The 24,323-nt window shown below is 47.1% G+C and overlaps 1 protein-coding gene across 9 annotated transcripts in view; it reads right to left on the minus strand.

The window, feature by feature from the left end:
• The window catches only part of LOC143782273 (synaptonemal complex protein 2-like), a 286,543-nt gene that overhangs the window by 44,399 nt on the left and 217,821 nt on the right, over positions 1–24,323 (minus strand). For 6 of the 9 annotated variants that reach the window (XM_077269574.1, XM_077269573.1, XM_077269571.1 and 3 more), the window contains 2 exons: positions 8,045–8,113; positions 5,240–5,339 (listed from right to left, as the gene is read on the minus strand). In XM_077269574.1, the coding sequence (XP_077125689.1) occupies positions 5,240–5,339; positions 8,045–8,113 (169 nt within the window). Of the gene's footprint in view, positions 1–5,239; positions 5,340–8,044; positions 8,114–21,217; positions 21,338–24,323 lie in introns of those variants that run through there. The other 3 variants (XM_077269569.1, XM_077269572.1, XM_077269575.1) reach the window with 2 other exon arrangements.

Consider the following 24,323-nt stretch of genomic DNA (forward strand, 5'->3'; position numbering starts at 1 on the left):
CCTTCTTGGTCAAATCCGTCAAAGGCTTAACAACGCCAGAAAAATTAGCTATGAAGCGACGGTAAAAATTAGCAAAACCCAAGAACTTCTGAAGACTCTTAACAGATGTAGGCTGCATCCAGTCATGAATAGCCTGAACCTTGACTGGGTCCATCTCAATAGTAGAAGGAGAAAAAATGAAACCCAAAAAAGAAATCTTCTGGACTCCAAAAAGACATTTTGAGCGCGTCACAAATAAAGCATTGTCACGTAGGACCTGAAAGACCATCCTGACCTGCTTAACATGAGACTCCCAATCATCCGAAAAAACCAGAATATCATCCAGATACACAATCAGAAACTTATCCAGATATTCACGGAAGATGTCATGCATAAAGTACTGAAAGACTGAAGGAGCATTAGAAAGTCCAAAAGGCATCACCAAGTACTCAAAATGGCCTTCAGGCGTATTAAATGCAGTTTTCCATTCATCACCCTGTTTTATACGCACAAGGTTATACGTACCACGAAGATCTATCTTGGTGAACCAACTAGACCCCCTAATGCGAGCAAACAAATCAGTTAACAATGGCAAAGGATACTGAAATTTGACCGTGATTTTATTCAAAAGGCGATAATCAATACAGGGTCTCAGGGAACCATCCTTTTCAGCCACAAAAAAAAATCCTGCACCAAGAGGGGATGAGGACGGGCGAATATGTCCCTTCTCTAAAGACTCCTTTATATAACTCCGCATGGCAGCATGCTCCGGCACAGATAAATTGAAAAGTCGTCCCTTAGGAAACTTACTACCAGGAATCAAATTTATAGCACAATCACAGTCCCTATGAGGAGGTAGAGAATTGAGTTTGGGCTCCTCAAATACATCCTGGTAGTCTGACAAAAACGTAGGGACTTCAGAAGGAGTGGACGAAGCAATTGACACCACAGGAGCGTCACCATGAATACCCTGACAACCCCAACTTGACACCGACATAGCTTTCCAATCCAGGACTGGATTATGAGTCTGCAACCATGGTAGACCCAACACGACGACATCATGCAAATTATGCAGTACAAGAAAGCGAATCACCTCCTGATGAACAGGAGTCATGCACATGGTCACTTGTGTCCAGTACTGAGGTCTATTCGTAGCCAATGGTGTAGAATCAATTCCCCTTAGTGGAATAGGGAATTTTAAAGGCTCCAAATCAAAACCACAGCGCCTGGCAAATGACCAATCCATCAGACTCAGGGCGGCACCTGAATCTACAAAAGCATTAACAGGGTAAGATGACAGGGAACAAATCAGGGTAACAGACAAAATGAACTTAGGCTGTAAAGTACCAATGGTGACAGATTTATCAACCTTTTTTTTGCCCTTAGAGCATGCTGAGATAACATGAGCTGAGTCACCACAGTAAAAGCACAACCCATTTTGCCGTCTATAATTTTGCCGTTCACTTCTGGTCAGAATTCTGTCACATTGCATAGATTCAGGTGTCTGTTCAGAAGACACCGCCAAATGGTGCACAGGTTTGCGCTCCCGCAAACGCCGATCAATCTGAATGGCCAGAGTCATTGACTCATTCAGACCTGCAGGCGTAGGGAACCCCACCATGACATTCTTAATGGCTTCAGAAAGAACTTCTCTGAAATTTGCAGCCAGGGCACACTCATTCCACTGAGTAAGCACCGACCATTTCCGAAATTTCTGGCAGTACACCTCTGCTTCATCTTGCCCCTGCGAGAGGGCCAATAACGTTTTTTCAGCATGGTTCTCAAGATTAGGTTCCTCACAGAGCAATCCAAGGGCTAGAAAAAGCGCATCTACACTAAGCAATGCAGGATCCCCTGGCGCCAATGCGAAGGCCCAATCTTGGGGGTCACCACGCAAAAAGGAAATGATAATCTTAACTTGCTGAATGGCATCACCAGAGGAACGAGGTTTCAAAGAAAGAAACAACTTACAATTGTTCCTAAAATTCAGGAACCTAGATCTATCTCCAGAAAACAACTCCGGAATAGGTATTCTAGGCTCTGACATAGGACTGTGAACAACAAAATCCTGAATACTTTGAACCCTAGCAGCAAGATAATTCAGACTGGAAGCCAAGCTCTGGACATCCATGTCAGCAGCTGAACTCAGAGCCACACCAAGATTAAGAGGAGGAGAGAAGCTAGCCACAGCAGCTAGACACACGGCAACAAAAAAAAAAAAAAAATTCTCAAGGCTTCTTTTCTCCTGCTTCTGCCATGCAATTAACACTTTAGAGGCCGGCTGTACTGTTATGATCCTTAGTGGCTGAGGATCACGAATAGACCAGCAAGTGAATAAACTAAGGACAAGCTCTAGGGAGATGGTAACTGAACTGATCGCAAATCTGAACCTATCCAAAACAACTAGAGGTAGCCGGTGAACGTGCCTAAAAAATTCCTAGACGTCTCGAGCCAGCCTGAGGAACTAGCTACCCCTAAAGAGAAAGAAAGACCTCGCTTGCCTCCAGAGAAATAATCCCCAAAAGATATAGAAGCCCCCAACAAATATTAACGGTGAAGTAAGAAGAAGGCACATACGTAGGGATGAAATCAGATTCAGCAAAAGAGGCCCACTAGTACTAGAAAGCAGAAAATAGAGCAGGGGTCTATGCGATCAATAAAAAACCCTTACAAAATATCCATCCTGAGATTTCAAGAACCCACGCACCAACTAATGGTGTGTGGGGAGAAACTCAGTCCACTAGAGCATCCAGCAAGCGAGGGAATCACATTTTAGCAAGCTGGACAAGAAAACATGATAAACACTGCTGATCAAAAAAAGAGCAAACAAAACTTAGCTTGTCCTGGATGGACTGGGAGCAAGGTAGTCAGGAGGAATCTGAGTAGCACTGATTACATCGACAGCCGGCAACAAGTGGAAGTGAAACAGAGCTATATAGGAACCTCCCAGAGGATAACGAACCAGCTGATAGCCAGAGACCAGCAAGATAACAAACAAAGCCACCAGGGGGAGCCCAAAGCAAAAGTCACACCATACCACCAGTGACCACAAGAGGGAGCCCGAAAACAGAGTTCACAACACTCTGGCACTGGACTGCTTGACCGTGTGCATGGCATTATGAAGTCTGAAGACTACCAACAAATTTTGCAGCATAATGTAGGGCCCAGTGTGAGAAAGCTGGGTCTCCCTCAGAGGTCATGGGTCTTCCAGCAGGACAATGACCCAAAACACACTTCAAAAAGCACTAGAAAATGGTTTGAGAGAAAGCACTGGAGACTTCTAAGGTGGCCAGCAATGAATCCAGACCTGAATCCCCTAGAACACCTGTGGAGAGATCTAAAAATGGCAGTTTGGAGAAGGCACCCTTCAAATATCAGGGACCTGGAGCAGTTTGCCAAAGAAGAATGGACTAAAATTCCAGCAGAGCATTGTAAGAAACTCATTGATGGTTACCGGAAGCGGTTGGTCTCAGTTATTTTTGCTAAAGGTTGTGCAACCAAGTATTAGGCTGAGGGTGCCAATACTTTTGTCTGGCCCATTTTTGGAGTTTTGTGTGAAATGATCAATGTTTTCCTTTTTGCTTCATTCTCTTGTGTGGTTTTTCATTTAAGACAAATTAAATGAAGGTAATAATACCAAAGAATTTGTGTTTGCAATCATTTTCAGGAAGAAACTGAGTATTATCTGACAGAATTGCAGGGGTGTGAATACTTTTGGCCATGACTGTATATATATATATATATATATATATATATATATATATATATACTGTACATATAGTTTGATTTTTTTATTTGGTTGTGGTATATACAGGTGTTACTGTTGATTCCTAAGTGACTAGGTCTACAACTTGAATTGTTAGTCACCATAATTATCAAATTCTTGGAGAATCTCATTAAGGGCTGTCCCACACGTCCAGATAATTCCGGTACCGGAATAAATCGGTACCGGAGTTATCCGTGTCCGTGTGCCTGGGAACTCACGTAGGCCATACGTGCGGCACACGTGTGCCGCCCGTATGGCGAGTGGGTACCACACGGAACGTGTGGTACCCACGCGTGTGGTACCCTGCATCGCGGATTCATATGTTCCCTGCAGCAGCGTTTGCTGCAGAGAAAATATGAAGAATAGTGTTTAAAATAAAGATCTATGTGTCCGCCGCCCTCCCACCCCCTGTGCGCCCCCCCGCTGTTCAGAAAATACTTACCCGCCTCCCTCGCTGCTTCCTGGTCTGGCCGCGGCTTCTAGTGTATGCGGTCACGTGGGGCCGATCATTTACAGTCATGAATATGTGGCTCCACCTCCCATAGGGGCGGAGCCGACTATTCATGATTGTAAATGATCGGCCCCACGTGACCGCATACAGTAGGAGGCGCGGGGCAGAGAGGAAGGAGTGACAGCCAACGTGGGAGCGGGTGAGTATTTTCAGAACAGCGGGGGGGCGCACAGGGGGTGGGAGGGCGGCGGACACATAGATCTTTATTTTAAACACTATTATTCATATTTTCTCTGCAGCAAACGCTGCTGCAGGGAACATATGAATCGCGGCTTCAGCACCATGTGGGGGGGACAGCGCTTACTGTAGCGCTGTCTCCTGCACGCACACGGACCCCAGACGGAGAACGTCCGTGTGAGGTCCGTGTTTTACACGGACCCATTGACTCTATTGGGTCCGTGTAATCCGTGCGCTCCCACGAACACTGACATGTCTCTGTGTTTGGCACACGGAGACACGGTCCGCAAAAAATCAATGACATCTGAACAGATGCATTGATTTTTATGGGTCTACGTGTGTCAGTGTCTCCGGTACGTGAGGAAACTGTCACCTCACGTACCGGAGCCACTGACGTGTGAAACCGGCCTCAAGCTCTTTTTGTATACATTACCATTTAAGAGCAACTCTAAAAAAAGATGTCCATGCATTTATTAACATTGGTAGTGCTCTCTAATATATTTATAGTCTGATTAGAGAATAAATTAGCAGGCGCTTGGTCCAAAGACCAAGTCATTATTCTGTGGTTACCTCCTATGTACTTGAATCCCCAACGTTTCTTCCGTTTGATAGGCCTAGGGCAACATCATTGTTGTGGCATGATGCACACAATATCACATCAAGCCTACTAGTGAGGAGAGACATCAGGGATTCCAGCAGGTAGGAGTTGGTTTGCAGGTCTCCCAACTTGTGGCCACAATACTGACAAATTGCTCACCTCTACAGACTAAACAGATGCGTGTAAAGATAGTAAAGATAGTGCTCACCATGGAATCCTTTTCCAGCTTTATGAAAGCCTTATTTTGGAACTGAAGACTAGAGACATGCTCTGCTACCACTGCGTGCAAATTATCCAAATTTCGTAATCTATAAGCATTTAAAAAAAAACAAAACAAAACACAACATAGTTAAAGACTGCCAACACTAAACAAAATAGACAGTGTGACAGGTATTTATAGAAGTAAAACTCTACCCCCTCTCTGAGAATTCATTAACTAGAGTAGAAAGCTAAAGAATACGGTCACGCCAATTCACTGAACAAGCAAATTTTCAAAACATACACCAAATAGCACATTGTCTGCAAGAGCAAATGGGAAAGACTTAAGATAGTTGTCCCATGAATATCAATAGATCTTGGAATAATAACTTCTACAATTGGATGTGTTAAATAAAATGTTCCAGTGCTGAGATAATCTTATAAATGTGCCCCTGCTATGCACTGTGTAATGGCTTTGTCTCACCATACAGAGAAATGGTCTGGTCATACCTCAGATCCTGGGCAGGGCAGAGGGCATAAAAAAATTATACAGCCTTTACACCAGGGAATCGCAGCTGATTCTTTGAAGTAAAACATTGTTTAAAGGGCCACTGTCGCCCCCCTCCAGCCGTTATAAACTAAAAGAGCCACCTTGTGCAGCAGTAATGCTGCATTCTAACAAGGTGGCTCTTTTAGTTTTTGGTTCAAGTATTCCCAAAATAAAGCGTTTTGAAACTTATCCAAAATACCTGTCTTTAGCCAGGGAGGCGGGTCCTCACTCCCCAGCTTGAACCGCTACTCTGCCGTTACTCAAATCTTCAGGGGCTTTCGGCGCCGCCCCCTCAGCGCTGTTTTCGCTTCAAAACCGGCGCCTGCGCTGTGTTTAAGCTCTGGCCGTCTGACGTCCCAGCCAGGCTTGCAGACTGCGCCTGTGCGGGCATTGCGACCACCCACCTTGGGAATCCCAGCTCCGCAGTGTGTTATGCATTATGCAGAGTGCGGGGCTAGGATTCCTGGGCATGCGCACTGCGTGTGTCAGCCTGTCACCCAGGTCCCCCGCCTTACAGCGTCTGTATACTGTACTGTATACTGTACTGTATACTGTATGAGGAGGCACGATCAGCTGAATACAGTATACAGACGCGCAGGCGCCGGTTTTGAAGCGAAAACACCGCTGAGGGGGCGGCGCCGAAAGCCCCTGAAGATTTGAGTGACGGCAGATTAGCGGTTCAAGCAGGGGAGTGAGGACCCGCCTCCCTGGCTAAAGACAGGTATTTTGGATAAGTTTCAAAACACTTTATTTTGGGAATACTTGAACCAAAAACTAAAAGAGCCACCTAGTTAGAATGCAGCATTACTGCTGCACAAGGTGGCTCTTTTAGTTTATAACGTCTGGAGGGGGGTGACAGTGGCCCTTTAATAACAGGCAGGGCAGTCTTTTACCTGACAAAAAGAATCAGCTGTGATCCCGTGCTGTAATGGCTGTATACTCTTTTTCTTCCTCCCCAGCAGATTTGGTATGATCAGACAATATTCCTGTACGGTCCGACACGAACATTACACAGTACACAGCAGGGGCACAATTATAAGATAATCTCAGCACAGGAACATTTTATTTAAACACATCCAATTGTGGAAGTTCTCATTATTCCAAGATCTATTGATTAAAATGAACTTTGTTTCGTTGGACAACCTTTTTAAACCACAATTTAGGGGAAAAAAATCAATTGGCTTAGGTCGGGTTCACATTAGGGTTTCTGTGTCCAGTGTATGATCCGCATACATCAGAATGCATCATGCATATATAGCTTTAACATGGGGCATGCGTTTGCATACGTTCACATGCGGATGTGTACGCATGCTTCGTTTCGCGGTGTGCGACGGAGTCAGGCGAACGCAACATGTTGCATTTTTGAGGGGTCAAATATTGCGCAATCATGCGCATGTGGATGATTGTATAAAAAACGCATTAGTACGCAAGGACATGCGCATGCATGCATTCGATACGCATGCGTACTTCACACTAATCATGTCCAGGAAATGATGTTACCACCTGCAAAATCCCTGATGCATAAAAGGGGGTCTTGAGACAGGTAGTCCATTACTCTCAAGACTCTGGATGGAAGCACAAGACTCTGGACAACACTCTGGATGTAAGTATAGAAGCTTTGAAAATGTCTGTTTGTCTTTGCAGTCTGTACTCCGTACTAATTTTTTTTCTGTTCCTTGTAGACTTTTTGCTGCTCCAGTCCTGGTGCTGCTGCCATCTTGGTGCTGCTGCTGTCCTGGTGCCGCTGCCATCCTGGTGCCGCTGCCATCCTGTTGCTGCTGCATTCCTGGTGTTGCTGCCTTCCTGGTGCTGCCGTCCTGGTGCTGCTGCCTTCCTGGTGCTGCTGCCTTCCTGATGCTGCTGCCTTCCTGGGGCTGCCGTCTTCCTGGTGCTGCCGTCTTCCTGGTGCTGCCATCTTCCTGGTGCTGCCATCTTCCTGGTGCTGCTGTCTCCTGGTGCTGCCTGACTGCTGTGCTGTTGGACTACTGCCTGTAATGTAAGTATTGGTGTCCATTGTTCCTTTTTTTTTTTGGGGGGGGGGGGGGGCTACATTGTGTTTGGCTCTTAACAAGTTAAATTTTTCTTATCTGTTCTTTTCTCTAGTGTTTCACTTGACTGCTGCCTGCTACTCCAACATGTCCTCCACTGAAGCTTCCGAAAGTGAACATGACACTGGATTATGTAATCACGTTTGATTTACTGATTGGTATGTATTGACTGTTAATACTATACATGTGGTAAATCATGTATTTTCTTTACAGGTACCTTCCAGTGCGGAAGAGCAGGAGCAGTCGAGTGGAAATGATTCTTCCCAGGTTCGTCGGCCTCAAGTTGCTGAGGAGGAAAGACAGGGTGTAAGCAGACTTTATCAGAATTATAATTGAATTTGTTTTAAGTTTCACTTACAATTTTTTTTCTATTTCATCTATAAATTCCACAACGTGAGGAAGGACAACGTGACATAGATAACGACCTACTTATTCAAGCTGTGCAAGAGCGAGCAGCGTTGTGGGAACACCGTGATAGGAATCATTCCGACTGAGCCTTGATCCGACAACTCTGGGAAGAAGTGGCCAGATCCCTGTTGGATGATTGGGACCATGCAAGGCCACAAGTCAGAAATAATTTTTGTAAGTATTGCAATGTGGTCTTATGCGTCTGTTTTGCTGTAAATGTTGGTGTTTTTCTTTTTTCACAATTAATTTTTTTTTCTTCCCCCTTCACAGTGAAGAGAATAAAAGTCAGTTGGCGTTCGATGAAGGATCGCTTCAATAAGGACATGAAAGAGGAAATGCGGGTTCGAAGTGGTGCTGCTCGAAAAATCAGAAAATATAAGTACCATCATCAGCTTTCTTTTCTAAAGCCTGCGGTTGCTCAGCGAATGTGAGTATCTTTTGTGTTCTCTAACTATTATTTAAACGTTTTCCTTTTTTTTTACTAATGTTTTTCATTTATTTTCCACACAGAACCTGGAGTAGCACCACACAACCTGGATCGTCCTCTGTTGGAGCGGCCCCTCATTGACCAGCCAATGAACAGGCCCAGTCTCAATCATCCATCAGCGATGGAGCAACCAGGCAGGCTTCACAGGCTGGGGAACAGGAAGCCTGTCCATCTGGTTTTCCCCTCTCCCAGCCCTCTGCCACTATTTTACTTGGGTCTGTTCGCCAGCGGCAGAGGGCCTGGGAGAGGTCAGTCATGCCGAGCTTATTCACTTAAGCTCGGTCTTCCATGCTGGGATGAAGGTGGTTATAGAAAGACTGGATAGTGGGTTCACTAAGGTGAACAAACTTTTCCAGGAATTCCACAGATGCCTTGACTGCCTGGAAGCTGACCTTAAGGCTACTTTCACACTTCCGTCAGTACGGGGCCGTCGCAAACCGTCGGCCCGACATACGTTGTGCTAAATTTAGCACAACGTGGGCAGCGGATGCAGTTTTACAACGCATGCGCTGCCCAGTGTGATGAGCAGGGAGGTGGGGGCGGAGTTCCGGCCGCGCATGCGCGGTCGGAAATGGCGGACACGTCGCACAAAAAACGTTACATTGAACTTTTTTTGTGCTTCGTGTCCGCCAAAACACGACGCATCCGTCGCACGACGGATGCGACGTGTGCACATTCGTCGCGATCCGTCGCTTATTGAAGTCTATGGGCAAAAAACGCATCCTTCAAGCACATTTGCAGGATCCGCTTTTTTCCCATAACGACGGATTGCGACAGAGGGCAAAAGACGGAAGTGTGATAGTAGCCTAAAAGACCGGTGCGACATTATTTTTACACTATAGAATGGGGTGAGACGGAAAACCTTAGTCCTGATTTCCAGCTGTATGTGATGAAGGCCTGTCAGGCTGCTTACACCGAGGCCATGCAGTGTTCCCGATATTAGCAGCAGGCACAAACTTCATTCCCTATAGGACAACAAGCTCCAGCACAGCATCAGTGGCACCAAATGACCTATCCACCACCACAACCACCACTGGACATTAGGACTGTTCCAACAGTACTCAGCTACACCATGCAGCCGAGTGCAGCAGCCCAGCCTTCCCCCTCAACCATGCAGCTGAACGCAGCAGTCCAGTCTTCCTCTTCGACCATGCAGCCAAGTGCAGCAGCCCAGCCTTCCACTCCCACCAGGCAGCAACAGGAACCAAAAGGCCAGGCAGCAAAACAAAGGCCAAGCAGCAAAACAAAGGCCAGGAAGCGAAAAGGAAAGAGACATTAACCACCCCCTTCACCCTCATCTCTGAATGTGTCTTTTTATTCTATCCACACCTTCCCTTGGTCCTTTCCCATCCAATGTGTCAATCCCTTCCAACTTGTTTTCCACTTCTAATGTGTCCTCTACCCCAATGTGTCCTCTGCCAATGTTTCTGACCCAATCCTCCAATTGACTGCCACTTCCACAACCACTCCTAGCTTACCATCTCAGCTTGACACCCCCCAGGTCCACCATGTAACTCCCTCCTGCAGACCCCAAAAGTAAATCACATTATTTTCTTTTTTTTCTAAAATTTCAAATTGTTTTTATTTTTGTTAGTAAAAATTCTTCAACGTGTCAATTGTTGAGTGTATTGTTGAGTGAAGTATTAACCGGTGTTAAAGTTAGGTGTTAGGTGTTTATTATTAAAGTTACAGTCAAAGTGTTAATATTAAAGTCAGAAAACAGTACAGATACATAACATTACAGGTACATTTGACTTATTTACAGCTTAAACCATTTCATCTTGCCATGCCAATATCAGAAACAAAGTAGGCAGCCAATGTATCTCTCATTTGGGCAAGTTCCACTGTAGTCCTCAGGTGAGCATGGTAACCCGGCAATGTGGTATTAACAGCTTCCTCATGTTCGACGTGGGGTTGCTCTTTTGACAGGATGTAATTATGCAGAACAACACACACTTTCAAAACCTCATCAATTGTCTCTATTTTAAGATTGATTGGTGTTCCCAAAATGCACCATTTAGCTGCCAGCAAACCAAAGGCACAGTCTCCACATTTCTTCGTGCCCTTGTCAGTCTGTAGTTGAAAATTCTTTTTGTGTGAATCAAGTTCTAACTCAAGTATGGTTTTATGAGGTTGGCACGCATTTGAAACGCCTCATCCCCAACAACAAACGGCATTGATGGTCCTCCAGTGTTCAGAAGAGGTTGTGGCGGTGGAAAAGAGGGATTTTTGGTACTCACCATAAAAATCTCTTTCTTGGAGCCTTCATTGGGGGACACCCCAGCAGTATACACCCACCAACAGGCACAAAGCAACTCAGTTGGAGTAAAAGCAGTAGGAGAAGCAACAAAAAGCTTAACATATGTACCAACCCAAAATAAAGGCACGTTGGCCCAACTGTGCAAACATTAGGGAGGGTGCTGTGTCCCACAATGAAGGCTCAAAGAAAGAGATTTTACGGTGAGTACCAAAAATCCCTCTTTCTTTATCGCTTCATTGGGGACAAAGGTAACCATGGGGCATCCAAAAGCAGTCCCAAGGGTAGGAGCAGAAATAATGCCAAGAAAGCTGACTTAGGTTGGCCGGTGTGCAACCGCCGCCTGCAACACCTTCCTACCCAAGTCTGCATCAGGCAAGGCATGGGTATGAACCCGCAAAAGTGTGCAAGGACGACCAGGTTGTGGCCTTGCAAATCTGTAAAGCAGAAGCCTGGTGACGAACAGCCCAGGAAGCCCCCACGGCCCGGGTTGAGTGAGCCCTGACTCCCGGAGGAGGCTGTTTGTCCTGAATGCGGTATGCCTCCATTATTGCAGAATGAATCCAACGAGCAATAGTGAACTTAGAAGCTGGGAGCCCCTTAAGACAACCTTCGGAGATGACAAACAGGGAATCGGAATGACGAAAGGAAGCAGTCCTAGAAAGATAGACCAGAATAGCTCTGACCAAATCCAGCTTGTGGAGGGACTTTTCCAGGCGATGAACCGGAGAAGGATAAAAAGAAGGAATGACAATGTCTTCGTTGATGTGAAAGGCAGAAACAACCTTGGGAAGAAAGAAAGGAACGGGTCAAAAAAGTACCTTGTCCTGATGCAGGATCAGGAACGGAGAACAACAAGACAGAGCTGCCAGCTCAGAAACCCTGATAGACGTAATGGCGATTAGGAAGGCCACTTTCCAAGACAGTAGAGAAAAGGAGTTATTTTGAATGGGTTCAAAAGGCGTGCACCAAGGTAAAAGAGATTCCAAGGTTCTATCGGGGAATGGTAAGGTGGCACCAGGTGGGCAACACCCTGAAGAAAAGTCTTCACCTGTGAATAAGAAGCTAGATCTCTCTGAACGAGAATAGAGAGAGCGGAAACCTGTCCCTTAAGGGTACTAAGCGATAGACCCGAGTCAAGACCCGCCTGAAGAAAACCAAGGACGGACGGAGGGAAAAAGACATTGGGAACAAGCTATTCTCCTCACACCACCGGAAGAAGGCCTTCCAGCATCTGTGGTAGATGCACGAGGATGCTGGTTTTCTCGCTTCTTAATCATGGTCTGAATGACCCTATGAGAAAAACCAGCTTTCTTTAAGACTGCTGCCTCAACAGCCATGCCGTTAATCTCAAAGACTGAGAACTCGGGTGGAAGAGGGGGTCTTGTGAGAGAAGATCTGGAAGCCTACAGAGAACGTCCATGAGCATGTTCACCAGCTCTGTGTACCAAGTCCGTCTTGGCCAGTCTGGCACTATCAGGGTTATGGGAATCCCTTCTGCCTTTATCTTTTTTACAACTCAGAATCAAGAGAGGCGGAAAAAAATAAGGCAGCTGAAACTGGGACCATGGGATCACCAGGGCATTGCAACCGATCGCCAGCGGATCCCGTGCCCTGGCTACGAACTGAGGAACCTTGTGGTTCATCCGAGATGCCATCTGGTCGACGTCCAGAGTGCCACACCTCTGGCATATTTGATTGAAGATGGCTGGATTGAGAGAACACTCGCCTGATGCGAGACCCTGACGACTCAGAAAATTGGCTGCCCAATTTTCCACCCCTGGAATGTGAACGGCTGAAATGGCAGGGACGTGCCGTTCCGCCCATCTCAGGATCCTTGTCACCTTTGACATGACCTGTTTGCTGCGGGTTTCACCTTGGTGATTTATGTAAGCTACAGCCGTGGCGTTGTCCGACTGAATGTGAACCACCTTGCCTGCGAGGAGCGACTGCCAGTGAAGAAAAGTAAGGAAGATTGCCCTGATCTCTAAAAGATTGATGGGGAGAAGGGCTTCCTGAGCGCTCCAGCAACCCTGCGCTGCGTGATGAAGGAAGACCGCTCCCCAGCCGAGGGGACTGGCATTGGTGGTGATGACATCGGAGAGGGAGAAAAGACCTCCCGAGCAGGACCAAGGCATCCACCAAGTCAGGGATTGCCTCACTCTGAGAGGCAGGAGAACCGGTTGGTCCAGGAAAACGGTTTTCTTGTCCCAAGCAGACAAGAGGGCAAGCTGAAGGGGCCGAGTGTGGAACTGGCAAAAGGCACAGCTTCCATGAAGGCAATCATTTTCGCCAGGACCTTAATGCAGGACCGTAGAGGAAGGGGGGCTGGACGCTTTAGAAAGAGGATCCCCTGGAAAAGAGAGGCAAACTTCTCCTTTTGGAGAAAGACACGAGCTTGAGCCGTGTCAAACTGCATACCTTGAAACACCAGGCGCTGAGCTGGGATTAGAGAGGACTTCTCCCTGTTGACTATCCAGCCTAGACGGATCAGAGTGTCTAGAGTGATCTTAAGACTCTAGTCGCAGTCTCGTCGGGACGGTCCCTTGATCAGAAGATCGTCCAGGTAGGGGATTATGAGAATCCCCTTGGAGCCAAGTATGGTCATGACCGCCGCCATGACCTTCGTGAATACTCTGGGAGCAGACGCCAGGTCGAAAGGTAGGGTTGTGAACTGATAATGATCCTCTTGGATCACAAAGTGAAGGAATCTCTGGTGTTGTACACAAATTGGAATGTGGAGATAAGGATCCTGGATGTCTACGGAACAAAGAAATTCTCCTGGTTCCATGGAGGCGATCACCGAGCGTAAGGACTCCATCCTGAAGTGGAGGATCCGAACGTGACGGTTCAGCTGCTTGAGATCCAAGATGGGGCGGAGCGACCCATCATTTTTCTGGACTACAAAAAGATTGGAGTTGAACCCTGAAAATCATTTGTTCTAAGGAACGGGTATAATTACTCCTGAACAAAGAAGGGAGGAGACAGCCTGAAGCATCCCTGGGGCTTGGGACGGCAGTTTTGGCGGGCGAGCGAGACAGAAAGAAACGTCTGCTTGGGGGAGAAGAAAAGTCGATCTTGTAACCGGACAAAACGATTTCCCTGACTCAGGCGTCGTCGACCACCGACAACCAAGCGTCTCTGAAAAGAAGTCTGGAAATATTTTCAGGTGGGGGTGACCCGTCACTTAAGAGGATAATCTGTGAGAGCGGGACCCCGAAAACCTTGAGGGGTGGCCCTTAGGCCTCCAGTGAGATGCAGGTCTGAAGGATGGCTTCCTTCTGTCCTTTGGGGCAGACGCATGTAGAAAAGCCGCGGAGACACCATCACGTGTTTCTCAACGCAAGCAATGAATAGCCAGCTTTGGGGCAGACGAGCGGTCCTGCTGGGAGTAGGGGGGTAGTCCCTGAAGAGGAAAAAGATCGAAAGGAACGAAAAGGCAGGGGGCCTTTCTTGTTAAAGGGACATTTAGGTCTGGACTGAGGAAGAGAAGTACTCTTCCCCCAGTAGCGTCTGAAATAATATGGTCCAGTCTGGACCCAAAAAGCCTAGAACCCTGAAAGGCCAGGTTGGTGAGAGACTTTTTAGATGTTGTATCCGCATTCCATGCCTTCAACCAAAGGATGCAGCGCATGGCAATGATGCTGCTGCTAGCTCTGGCAAAACAGGCAGCCGCATCCAAGGAGGCAGCCAAAAGGTATTTCCGGTATGACCAATCTGGTCCGCCAACTCTGTCAGCTCATCCGGAGGGGCTGCTGCTACGATGCCCTGGCGAAGTATTTTGGCCCAGGCAGAGATGGACTTCACCACCCAAGTGGAGGCGAAGCTGGGGCAGAGAGAGGCACCAGTTGCTTCAAAGGCTGACTTGGCCAGGGACTCAATCTGCATGTCTGTAGAGTCCTTAAGAGACGTGCCATCCGGCAAAGGCAGAACCGTTTTGAAAGATAGGTGGGAGACCGGCAGGTCCACTACAGGTGATTAAGCCCACTTGCTGACAAGATCGGGACTAAAGGGATAGAGAATGTCCAGCTGCTTCCTTCCTGAGAAGCGCTTACCGGAAATTTCCAATGTTTAGCCATAGTCGCCTCAAACTCCTTATGATTAGGAAAGGTCCGGGAAAGATGTTTTACCCGTTTGAAGGAGACGGACTGTTCCTCAGTGGGAACCTCATCCTCTTTTCAGTTTAAGAGTTTGCATAATAGCCAGGATAAGGCTATCTACCATGTCCTGCATCTTTGAAGTTTTGTCTGTATCAGAATCAGATCTGGACTGGGATAGCATATCCAACCCAAAAGCCGCCTCTGAGAAGGAGGAATGGGGAGAGGGGGGCATCCTTGGAGATGCCGAGGGGCCCAGGGAGCTGGATGGGGAGTTAGAGCGAGCCCACTTTCTAGACCTTTTACCCGATCGGTCCCTGCGAAGGTTGTGGTCAGGTGCTTGCAAATCGCACTGAGAGGCGTTCGGAGCACTGGTGGCCGCATATATATGTGCAAGGTGTTCTAGGACCTAAACAAGGGACTGGGAAACTTTAAGTCAGGTCAGAGACCGACTGAGACATAGCAACAGCCCACCCCGGGGGGAGGGATGTGTTCGCATCCCGGGCGTTATAGTGCTTCTGTGGGGCAGACATGGTGGAAAATCACATGCCATGATTATGTAACTTTGTCCTCCTACAGTGTGGGAGCCGGCACCGTGTTTGTGTGTGGGCGTGTCTTACGGCTCGCCTGGGCGTGTCCAATGGGCACTGCTCATGTGGAGCTGGGTGTCATGCGTATTCGCATACCGGAGTTGGCACTGCACGTTGGAGAGAGGCCGAATCTCTGCTGGATATGACGGGTAAGCGAGGTCCCGATCAGGTGATGTGGAGCTTTCTTTGGATTGGTTCTACTGCGTCGGCCTGAGATTCTGGCTCCATAGCCAATGGCAGTCACTGTATCAGACTGTGCTGGTGATAGTGCTGTGATTTGTTGATATATTTAGTGCTCTGATTGGGTTAAACTGGACATGTGACCACTTTTTGTTGGTAGCCAATGGCAGTCCTTGTAGTACACCATGTTGGAGGTAACGCTGTGATTTGCTGATATATTTAGAGCTCTGATTGGGTTAAACTGGACATGTGACCACTCTTTGTTGGTAACCAATGGCAGCCCTTCTATTAGACCATGCTGGGGATAGTGCTGTGATTTACTGATATACCTGGAGCTCTGATTGGGTTAAACTGGACATGTGACCATTTTTTTGGTAGCCAATGGCAGTCCTGGTATTAGACCATGCTAGAGATAACACTGTGATTTGTTGACTTTTTTAGAGCTGTGATTAGTTTAAACTGGACATGTGACCACTCTTTGTTAGGTTACATCTTATTGGTAGTGAATTAGTGACCAAAGCACCTTTTGATGTAACGATTGGTTTAGATACAACAGCATGTTTCTGTTTATTTACGTTTGATGTACTCCATGTGCTAGTAGTGACATCTATAGCGTTTTTATTAGGAATCTCTCCATATAAATAAGAATTGACACATTTATTTAGGTAGATGTGATGTATTAATGTGTGTTTTTATATATTGTTCACTTTATTATATATTTGTATGTAAATTATATGGGCGGTTTCTTGTAAAGAGATTGGTGGGATTTACAACCATTCCCTATTTAAAGCCGCCATTTTAATCATTTTGTATGCTTGAAAAAGACCTTTGATGGTTGAAACGTTGCACTTGGCACAATAAAAGAAGTTTTTTTCACCTGGATTGGATGCTGTCCTTCATCATTTTTATGGTGGAAGGACTGACCTATGGACCACTTTATTTTGCAGCAGGCGCAAGCATAGTGAACCATAGTGGGTCTAGAGTGGGGGTGAGAATCCTCTGCAGAGGTGAGCATAAATCGAGGTACTGCTGAAGAGAGGAACTGCTGAGGAGAGTTATAAAGGGAGGGAAGGGAGAGAGAAAGCCGAGCCTACCCGATGCAGCGATGTGCAGCAGAAGACCCAGGATAGCTTTGTCCCCCTAGTCCAGACACCGAGGCGGAAGCAGCGAGTCTGAAGAGCAGGGACACGAAACAAAGATGGACCCGGAAGAGCAGGCACGCTGTAGAGCGGGGGTCGTGGCGAAGGAGATGAATCCGGTTTGCTGACGAGCCAGAGAGGGCGGGGACGGCATGAAACGAAAGCGCCCCCGATAGGCTGACGTGCCGGGGGACGTGGCCAGCCGGGAAGATCTGCCGTCTGGGAAAACAAAAGCACTTCTCTGATTGGCTGATGCGGCGGGGGCGTGGCCAGCAGAGAGGATCTGCCGGCCGGCAAGAAAAGCACTGGCCCTATAGGCTGGTGGTATGTAGGTGGAGGACAAAGGATGCCGAAAAGGCGCACAAAGTGTGGGCGTGGATATACGGAGCGCCCGCCGAAAAGAGTGGTAAGTTTAAAGCGCGCAGCCGGGGAAGGAGACGTGGCCATATAAAATGGCCGGGGCTGAAAAAGATGGCTGGGACTGAATGGGATTAAAGATACTGCTGCACAGCTGCCATGGCGGTACCAGTAGAGGTACTCTGTCCCAAAAAGGGACAGGAATGAGAAAGGAACTGCCTGAGCCGCTGAAGGACATGGGAATACCTTAACCGCAGGAGGGACGTGCTGTTCCTGGGTCCACGAAACCTCTTCACGGATGAGGATCCATCAGGAGCCCTCGGGTGGGAGAGGGTCGCTGCATCGGAGATCCTCCTTCCCACACCGTCTCCGGAGGGTGCAGAAGACGGCGTCAACCGTCCCTCAAGGCTCTGTCCTAGGGCCCCTACTTTTTTCCATCTATACCCTTGGCCTAGGACAACTCATAAAGTCCCATGGCTTCCAGTACCACCTGTATGCGGACGACACTCAGATCTACCTCTCTGGCCCAGATGTGACCTCTCTGCTGTCCAGAATCCCGAAGTGTCTGTCAGCCATATCCTCCTTCTTCACCTCTCGCTCCCTAAAACTCAATGTAGACAAAACCGAACTCATCATCTTTCCCCCATCTCACGTATCCCCCCTACCTGACCTATCTATTATGGTAAACGGCATCACGCTCTCTCCCGCACCTGAAATCCGCTGCCTCGGGGTAACTCTCGACTCTGCCATGTCCTTCAAACCGCACGTCCAAACTCTTGCCACCTCCTGTCACCTCCAACTCAAAAATATTGCCAGAATCCGTCCCTTCCTCAGCCCACAGTCTACCAAAACTCTTGTGCATGCCCTCATCATCTCCCGCCTCGACTACTGCAACACCCTCCTCTGTGGCCTCCCCGCTAACTCTCTTGCACCACTCCAGTCTGTCCTCAACTCTGCTGCCCGGCTAATCCACCTCTCTCCTCGCTACTCCCCTGCTTCTCCCCTCTGCAAATTTCTCCACTGGCTCCCAATTCCCCAACGAATCCAGTTCAAACTACTAACACTGATCTACAAAGCCATCCACAACCTGTCCCCTCCCTATATCTCTGAACTAATCTCCCAATATCTTCCCACACGTAATCTCCGATCCTCCCAAGACCTCCTACTCTCCTCCACACTTATTCGTACCTCACACAACCGCCTCCAAGATTTCTCCCGAATATCCCCCATCCTCTGGAATTCCATGCCTCAACACGTCCGACTATCCACCACCCTCGGATCCTTCAGACGGAACCTGAAAACCCATCTCTTCAAGAAAGCCTACAGCCTGCAATAACCATTCTGCTGCTTCGCCATCGCCAGAGCCGCCGCCTCTCCATCGCCAGAGCCACCGCATCTCCTCGCCCCCTACCTTCTGTCTCTTCCCCACTATCCCATAGATTGTAAGTCCGCAAGGACAGGGTCCTCTCCCCTCTGTACCAGTCTGTCAATGTAAACGTGTTTACTGTAAACTGTATCTGTAACTCTGTATGTAACCCCTTTCTCATGCACAGCACCATGGAATTAATGGTGCTATATAAATAAATAATACTAATAATAACCCCTTACATGAAGGGGGGAGGCCACCGCAGGTGACCACCGTCTTCCTCTCAGTCCTCTACGAGGTGAGGGGTGAGGAGGGGAAAAGGCAAGGACTGGCTACCAGGAATCACCCTGAAACACCCAAAAAGGGTGACAGGGGAAAGACCTGCCTGCGGGTCCGAGAATGGGCGATGCGGATGACACCACTGCTCTCTCGGTCGCATACACGTGGGAAAACAGGGTGAGACATTACACCCTGTTACCCTGAAGCTGAAGAACCTGAAAGACAAAGGGAAAAAAAATAATAAAACACAACAGGGTACCTGAAAAGGAAAAGACGGATCTGGGATCAGATCCAGGTCTGCCTCCTACAGACACTCAGCTTAAACTGAGTTGTTTTGTGCCTTTTGGTGGGTGTATACTGCTGGGAAGCAGCTATTTTCCTTTTTTTGCCTAGTATCAGCCTCCTAGAGGCAGCAGCATACTCCCATGGTTACCTGTGCCCCCCAATGAAGCGATAAAGAAATAAAAATTATTAGCATACAAACATTGTCCCATGTCAGAGTTTTTAAAAGGAGGAGTCATTTCCTTGTCCAAATGAGCCAACGTCAACAAATCGGCACTCAGCATTTGCAATTGCCATGACAACAATGGGAAAGTATTTTTTATAATCCACTTCCAGCAAATTTCAGAATCCGAATGTGTTTGCCGTCCACAGCCCCCACACAGTTAGGAAAATTACAAATTTCCTTGAATTTTTCTGCATTTTTCACCTAGAGTTCAGTTGTGGGTTGGGGGAAGGAATTCTGCAAGCAGAACATCACACAATGCACAGCAGGTGTCTCCAACAATCTCAGAAAGGGTGGACAGTCCAATCCGAAATTGAAAATGTAGAGATCTTAACTTCTCTCTGGTAGCCAGAAATATGTGGAAAAGAAAATGGGGAAAAATCAGTACATGGCTTTTAGAACAAGAATATTAATGACGAGTGTTTCCTTTTCAAAATTACGTACCTTAGGGTCACCAAAAGACCTTCCTCAGCAGGAATTGCTCTACGTAGCTGTGTGTCCTGCCTGGTGATGGATCCTTTTGACAAGTAGCAGCAATTCTTGGTAGCTCTGTTCAGAGATTCTTGTGTACTCGAAAAACTTTTGCGGGTTTTCACGAAGCTCGGTGAACAATGAGTGGTAGACTCCACGGCTCTCTCGGATTTCAAGAATGGGGTGTTGCCAATAGCGTCCACGATGTCTTCTCCGTCTTTCTCTTCTCCTTTCTTCTTCACAAGCCACAGCAAAAGACAATTTCAGTGATAAATCCAGATTCAGATTGAAGCTCTCCACGCTAAGATCCATCTTACAGCAGGATACAGCATCAAAAGAGAATTTCATCTGTGCAGTGTCTCTATATATAGAAATCCCATAAGCCACGCCCATAGGGAAATACCGTACGCATGCGAATAAACAACGCAAACGCATACAAAAAAGCGTTTTTTCGCCATCATGCGCAAGATCATGCGGATAAAAAACGCTGAGTAAACATGCATTTTGGCATGCATATGATACGCTGCACACAGAAATGCTAATGTGAACATAGCCTTAAAGGGTTTATTCAGGACCTTTTTTTTACCATGGGCTTAAAAACTAATCAGCTACCTAACTACCTGACTGTACTACCTAGCGCCAGTACAGAGCTGTTAGTGACCGCTCCTTCCGACAATTCAGCAGCTCACTCCCGGTCAATAGAGTAGCCTGGAAGAAGAGGTGCTGCTTAGTTGATGGGGCGTGACTGCAAATGTCACGTTGATTGACAGCCAGCTCCTTGCAGTCTGCAGTCACACCTAGTTAACACAGCAGAGCAGAAAAGAAACCGCTGTTCTGTTAATGTAATGTCAGCAGAAAACCCCTCTGTGCCGACAGAGATCGGCGTCAGGCACAACAGGCAGATAGTACCACATACCTGCCTGTTAGTTTTTAGGCTGGACACAATCTCTTAATGGAAAACCGCATACATGCATGTCCTGATATGGTATAATTTGAGAGCTTCCAGAGAAAATTATTCTAGTTAGCGTAACATTATTCCTTTTTGCCCTATTTAAAGACCTTGTACATCACCTCATTCAATGCTGCCATGATTCATCTAGGGCTTAGCCCTTTATGATAAAAAAAAATGCTAGTTAATATAGTACAACTATGGGTGCACCTCCTGAGTAGTATATTTTTTTAGTTCACTTATGTTTTATCACTTATCACTTTACTACAATAAATACACAGAAGAAAATATATTTTTTGTCTCACCATCTTCTGAAGCCTATACATTTTTCTCATTACTGGAATTATATGAGGGCTTTTTTTGCACGACAAGCTGTAGTTCTCATTGGTTCCATGTAACCGTACATACAACTTTCTGATCAGTTTCTAATCAATTTTTTGGAAAGGAAGAGGGAAAAGAAATATCGTATTTTTTAGTATCTTTTCCAGCACATGATGGCTGTTTTATTCATCCATCATCTGCTTCTAGCAGTCGTAAATGAAGAACAATCATAAGGCGCTAATAGGTTGCCAAGACAAATGAGGGTCTGTTGTAGACCCCCGTGTGGCTTTCATGAAGGTATTTATTGCTATGAAAACCAACCCATGGCTGGCATTCATAGACCAGGATTTTTTTGCTATACACAGCAGTACTTTGTTCTTGATCAGACGATTACATGTTTAAGTACCTTGAAGTGATTTTCCCAAGAACAAAGTTAATTTTAACCAACATTCTATTCAATAGAATTTTAAATAGTAATGTCCACAATTGGATATTTAAAAAAAAATATTCCTGTGCTGAGATAATCTTATAAATGTGCCCCTGCTGTGTACTGTGTAATTGCTGTGTCTGACCATACAGGAACATGATCAGATCATACCACAGCTCCTGGTCAGAGGAGGATGGAAAAAACTATACTGATTCTTTATTTGAGATACAACATTCACTAAAACCAGGCATGTTTCGTCTCGCAAAAAGAATCAACTGTGATCCCCATGCTGACCTATCTGAATATCTTTCCATCCTCCCTGCCCAGGAGCTGTAGTATGATCAGACCATGCTCTTGTACAGTCAGCCACAGCCATTACACAGTAGGGGCACATTTATGAGATTATCTCAGGATGGGAACATTTTATATATTTATTTTTAACACATCCATTTGTTGAACTTATTATTAATCCAAGGTTTACTGATTAAGGAAAACTTTATGAAGTCCCTTTTAAGAAAACTGCAATACACAGTGAAAAGTAAAAAAAAAAGTTTTAAAATATATTTAAAAAACCTGACAGGGTTAAATCAGCCCGCAAAAAAAAAACAAAAAAAAAAAACGTGGCATCTCCATGTCCATAAAAGTCTGAATAAAACCAGGATTTTTGGTTACCTTAAAATCTGCTTCTCAGAGCCTTCATTTGGGACACAGGAAACTACCGTATTTTTCGGACTATAAGACGCACCGGACCATAAGACGCACCCCAAATTTTCAGAATAAAAATAAGGAAAAAAAAATAATGTTTCAAATGGGGGTACGTCTTACAGTCCGAATACAGCTTACCAGTGAAGGGATCGGCACAGGTGGAGAAGTGGTCACAGGGGTCTTTCGGTGGTCCAGGCTGGTGCGTTGGCCTCCAGGAAATCCCATCCCAGGCTGGTGTTCTGTACTTGGGCAGGGGTGGAGGCTCCGTGCTCTGGGGTAGTGGCTGTGCTCCAGGGCAGGGGCTGTGCTCCGGGGCAGTGGCTGGGCTCCGGGGCAGGGGCTGGGCTGCGGTCAGGGGCTGTGCTGCGGGGCTGTGGCAGCAGCTCTCTGGGCTCAGTGGGGGCTCCGACGACATTTCGTCAAAGCCCGGAGGCCCCCCGCTCATCCGTTAATGGCATGTTGCGGTGGCCTCCGAGAACATGGGCGCCGGGCTGACGCACGCTCAGATTCAGATCTTGTTGCTGAGATCTCGCCCGGAGATCTTGGAAAGACGAGATCTCGTTGACGAGATTTGAATCTGAGCGTGCGCCGGCTCGGCGCCCATTTTCCCGGCGCCCATGTTCTCGGAGGCCACCGCAACATGCCATTAACGGATGAGCGGGGGGCCTCCGGGCTTTGACGAAATGCTGTCGGAGCCCCCACTGAGCCCAGAGAGCCGCTGCCACAGAACCGCAGCACAGCCACTGCCCGCAGCACAGCCCCTGCCCGCAGCACAGCCACAGCCCCACCAGCATGGGAAGGGAGGCTGCATCGGTACCGCCGCCGCATGATTTGTAAGTATATTGCGACTAAAAGACGCACCCCCATTTTCCCCTAACATTTTTGGGGAAAAAAAGTGCGTCTTGTAGTCCGAAAAATACGGTATATACTGTATACTGCTGCCACTAGGAGGCTGACATTATGCACAGAAAAAGTTAGTTCCTCCTCCTGGCACTAGGTTAATCAGTTAGTGAGAAAGCAGGAGAAGCAACAAATAAAAAAAAACAACTCAAAATGTAACAATACAACACAGTAAGTAAAGCTGATAAACATGGGAGGGTGCCATGACCCCCAATGAAGGCTCCGAGAAACAGATTTTATGGTGAGTAACCAAAAATCCTGTTTTCTCCATCGCTTCACTGGGGACACAGAAAACCATGGGATGTCACAAAGCAGTCCCTGGGGAGGGAGCAGCATAAACTCCGTTTAGGTCAGAGAACTCACGACTGCCGCCTGCAAGATCCTTCTATGTAGGCTGGCATCTGCCGAAGCGTAGGTATGGACCCTGTAAAATTTGGCAAACGTGTGCATGGAATACCAGGTTGCCGCTTTGGAGAGTTGCAGGGTGAATGCCCTATGGTGTACAGCCCAGGAGGCGCCCACTGCCCAGGTAGAGTGTGCCTTAATCCCCAGGGGAGGCACTCTGTTCATAAATCGGTATGCCTCCAAAATAGCTGTCCTGATCCAGTGAGCAATCGTAGCCTTGGAAGCTGGCAGGCCTCTATGTGCACCCTCTGTAATGACAGAGTCCATCTTCCTAAAGAGGGCGGTCCTAACCAAATAGACCAGTACCGCCCTGACCAGGTCTAACCTGTTCAGTGAACGCTCCAGAGGATGAGTCAGAGACAGGCAAAAGGAAGGGAGGACAATATCCTCATTTAAGTGAAAGGATGACACCATCTTGAGAGGGAAAGAAGGTAGAGGAAGCAAATCCACCTTGTCCTGATGGAGAATCAAGAAAGGGGAACGAAAGAAGAGAGGCCCAAATCTGAGATGCGCCTAATGGAGGTGACGGCCACAAGAAATACCACCTTCCAAGACAAAAAGGACAGAGACCTCTCGGAAAGGTTCAAAGGCTGAACCTAGCCCTTTAGCGAACTAAGAGCCAGACCTGCGTCAAGGAGCCCGCCTGGAGAAAC

This window comes from Ranitomeya variabilis, chromosome 6 (assembly GCF_051348905.1).
Source record: "Ranitomeya variabilis isolate aRanVar5 chromosome 6, aRanVar5.hap1, whole genome shotgun sequence".
NCBI lineage: Eukaryota > Metazoa > Chordata > Amphibia > Anura > Dendrobatidae > Ranitomeya > Ranitomeya variabilis.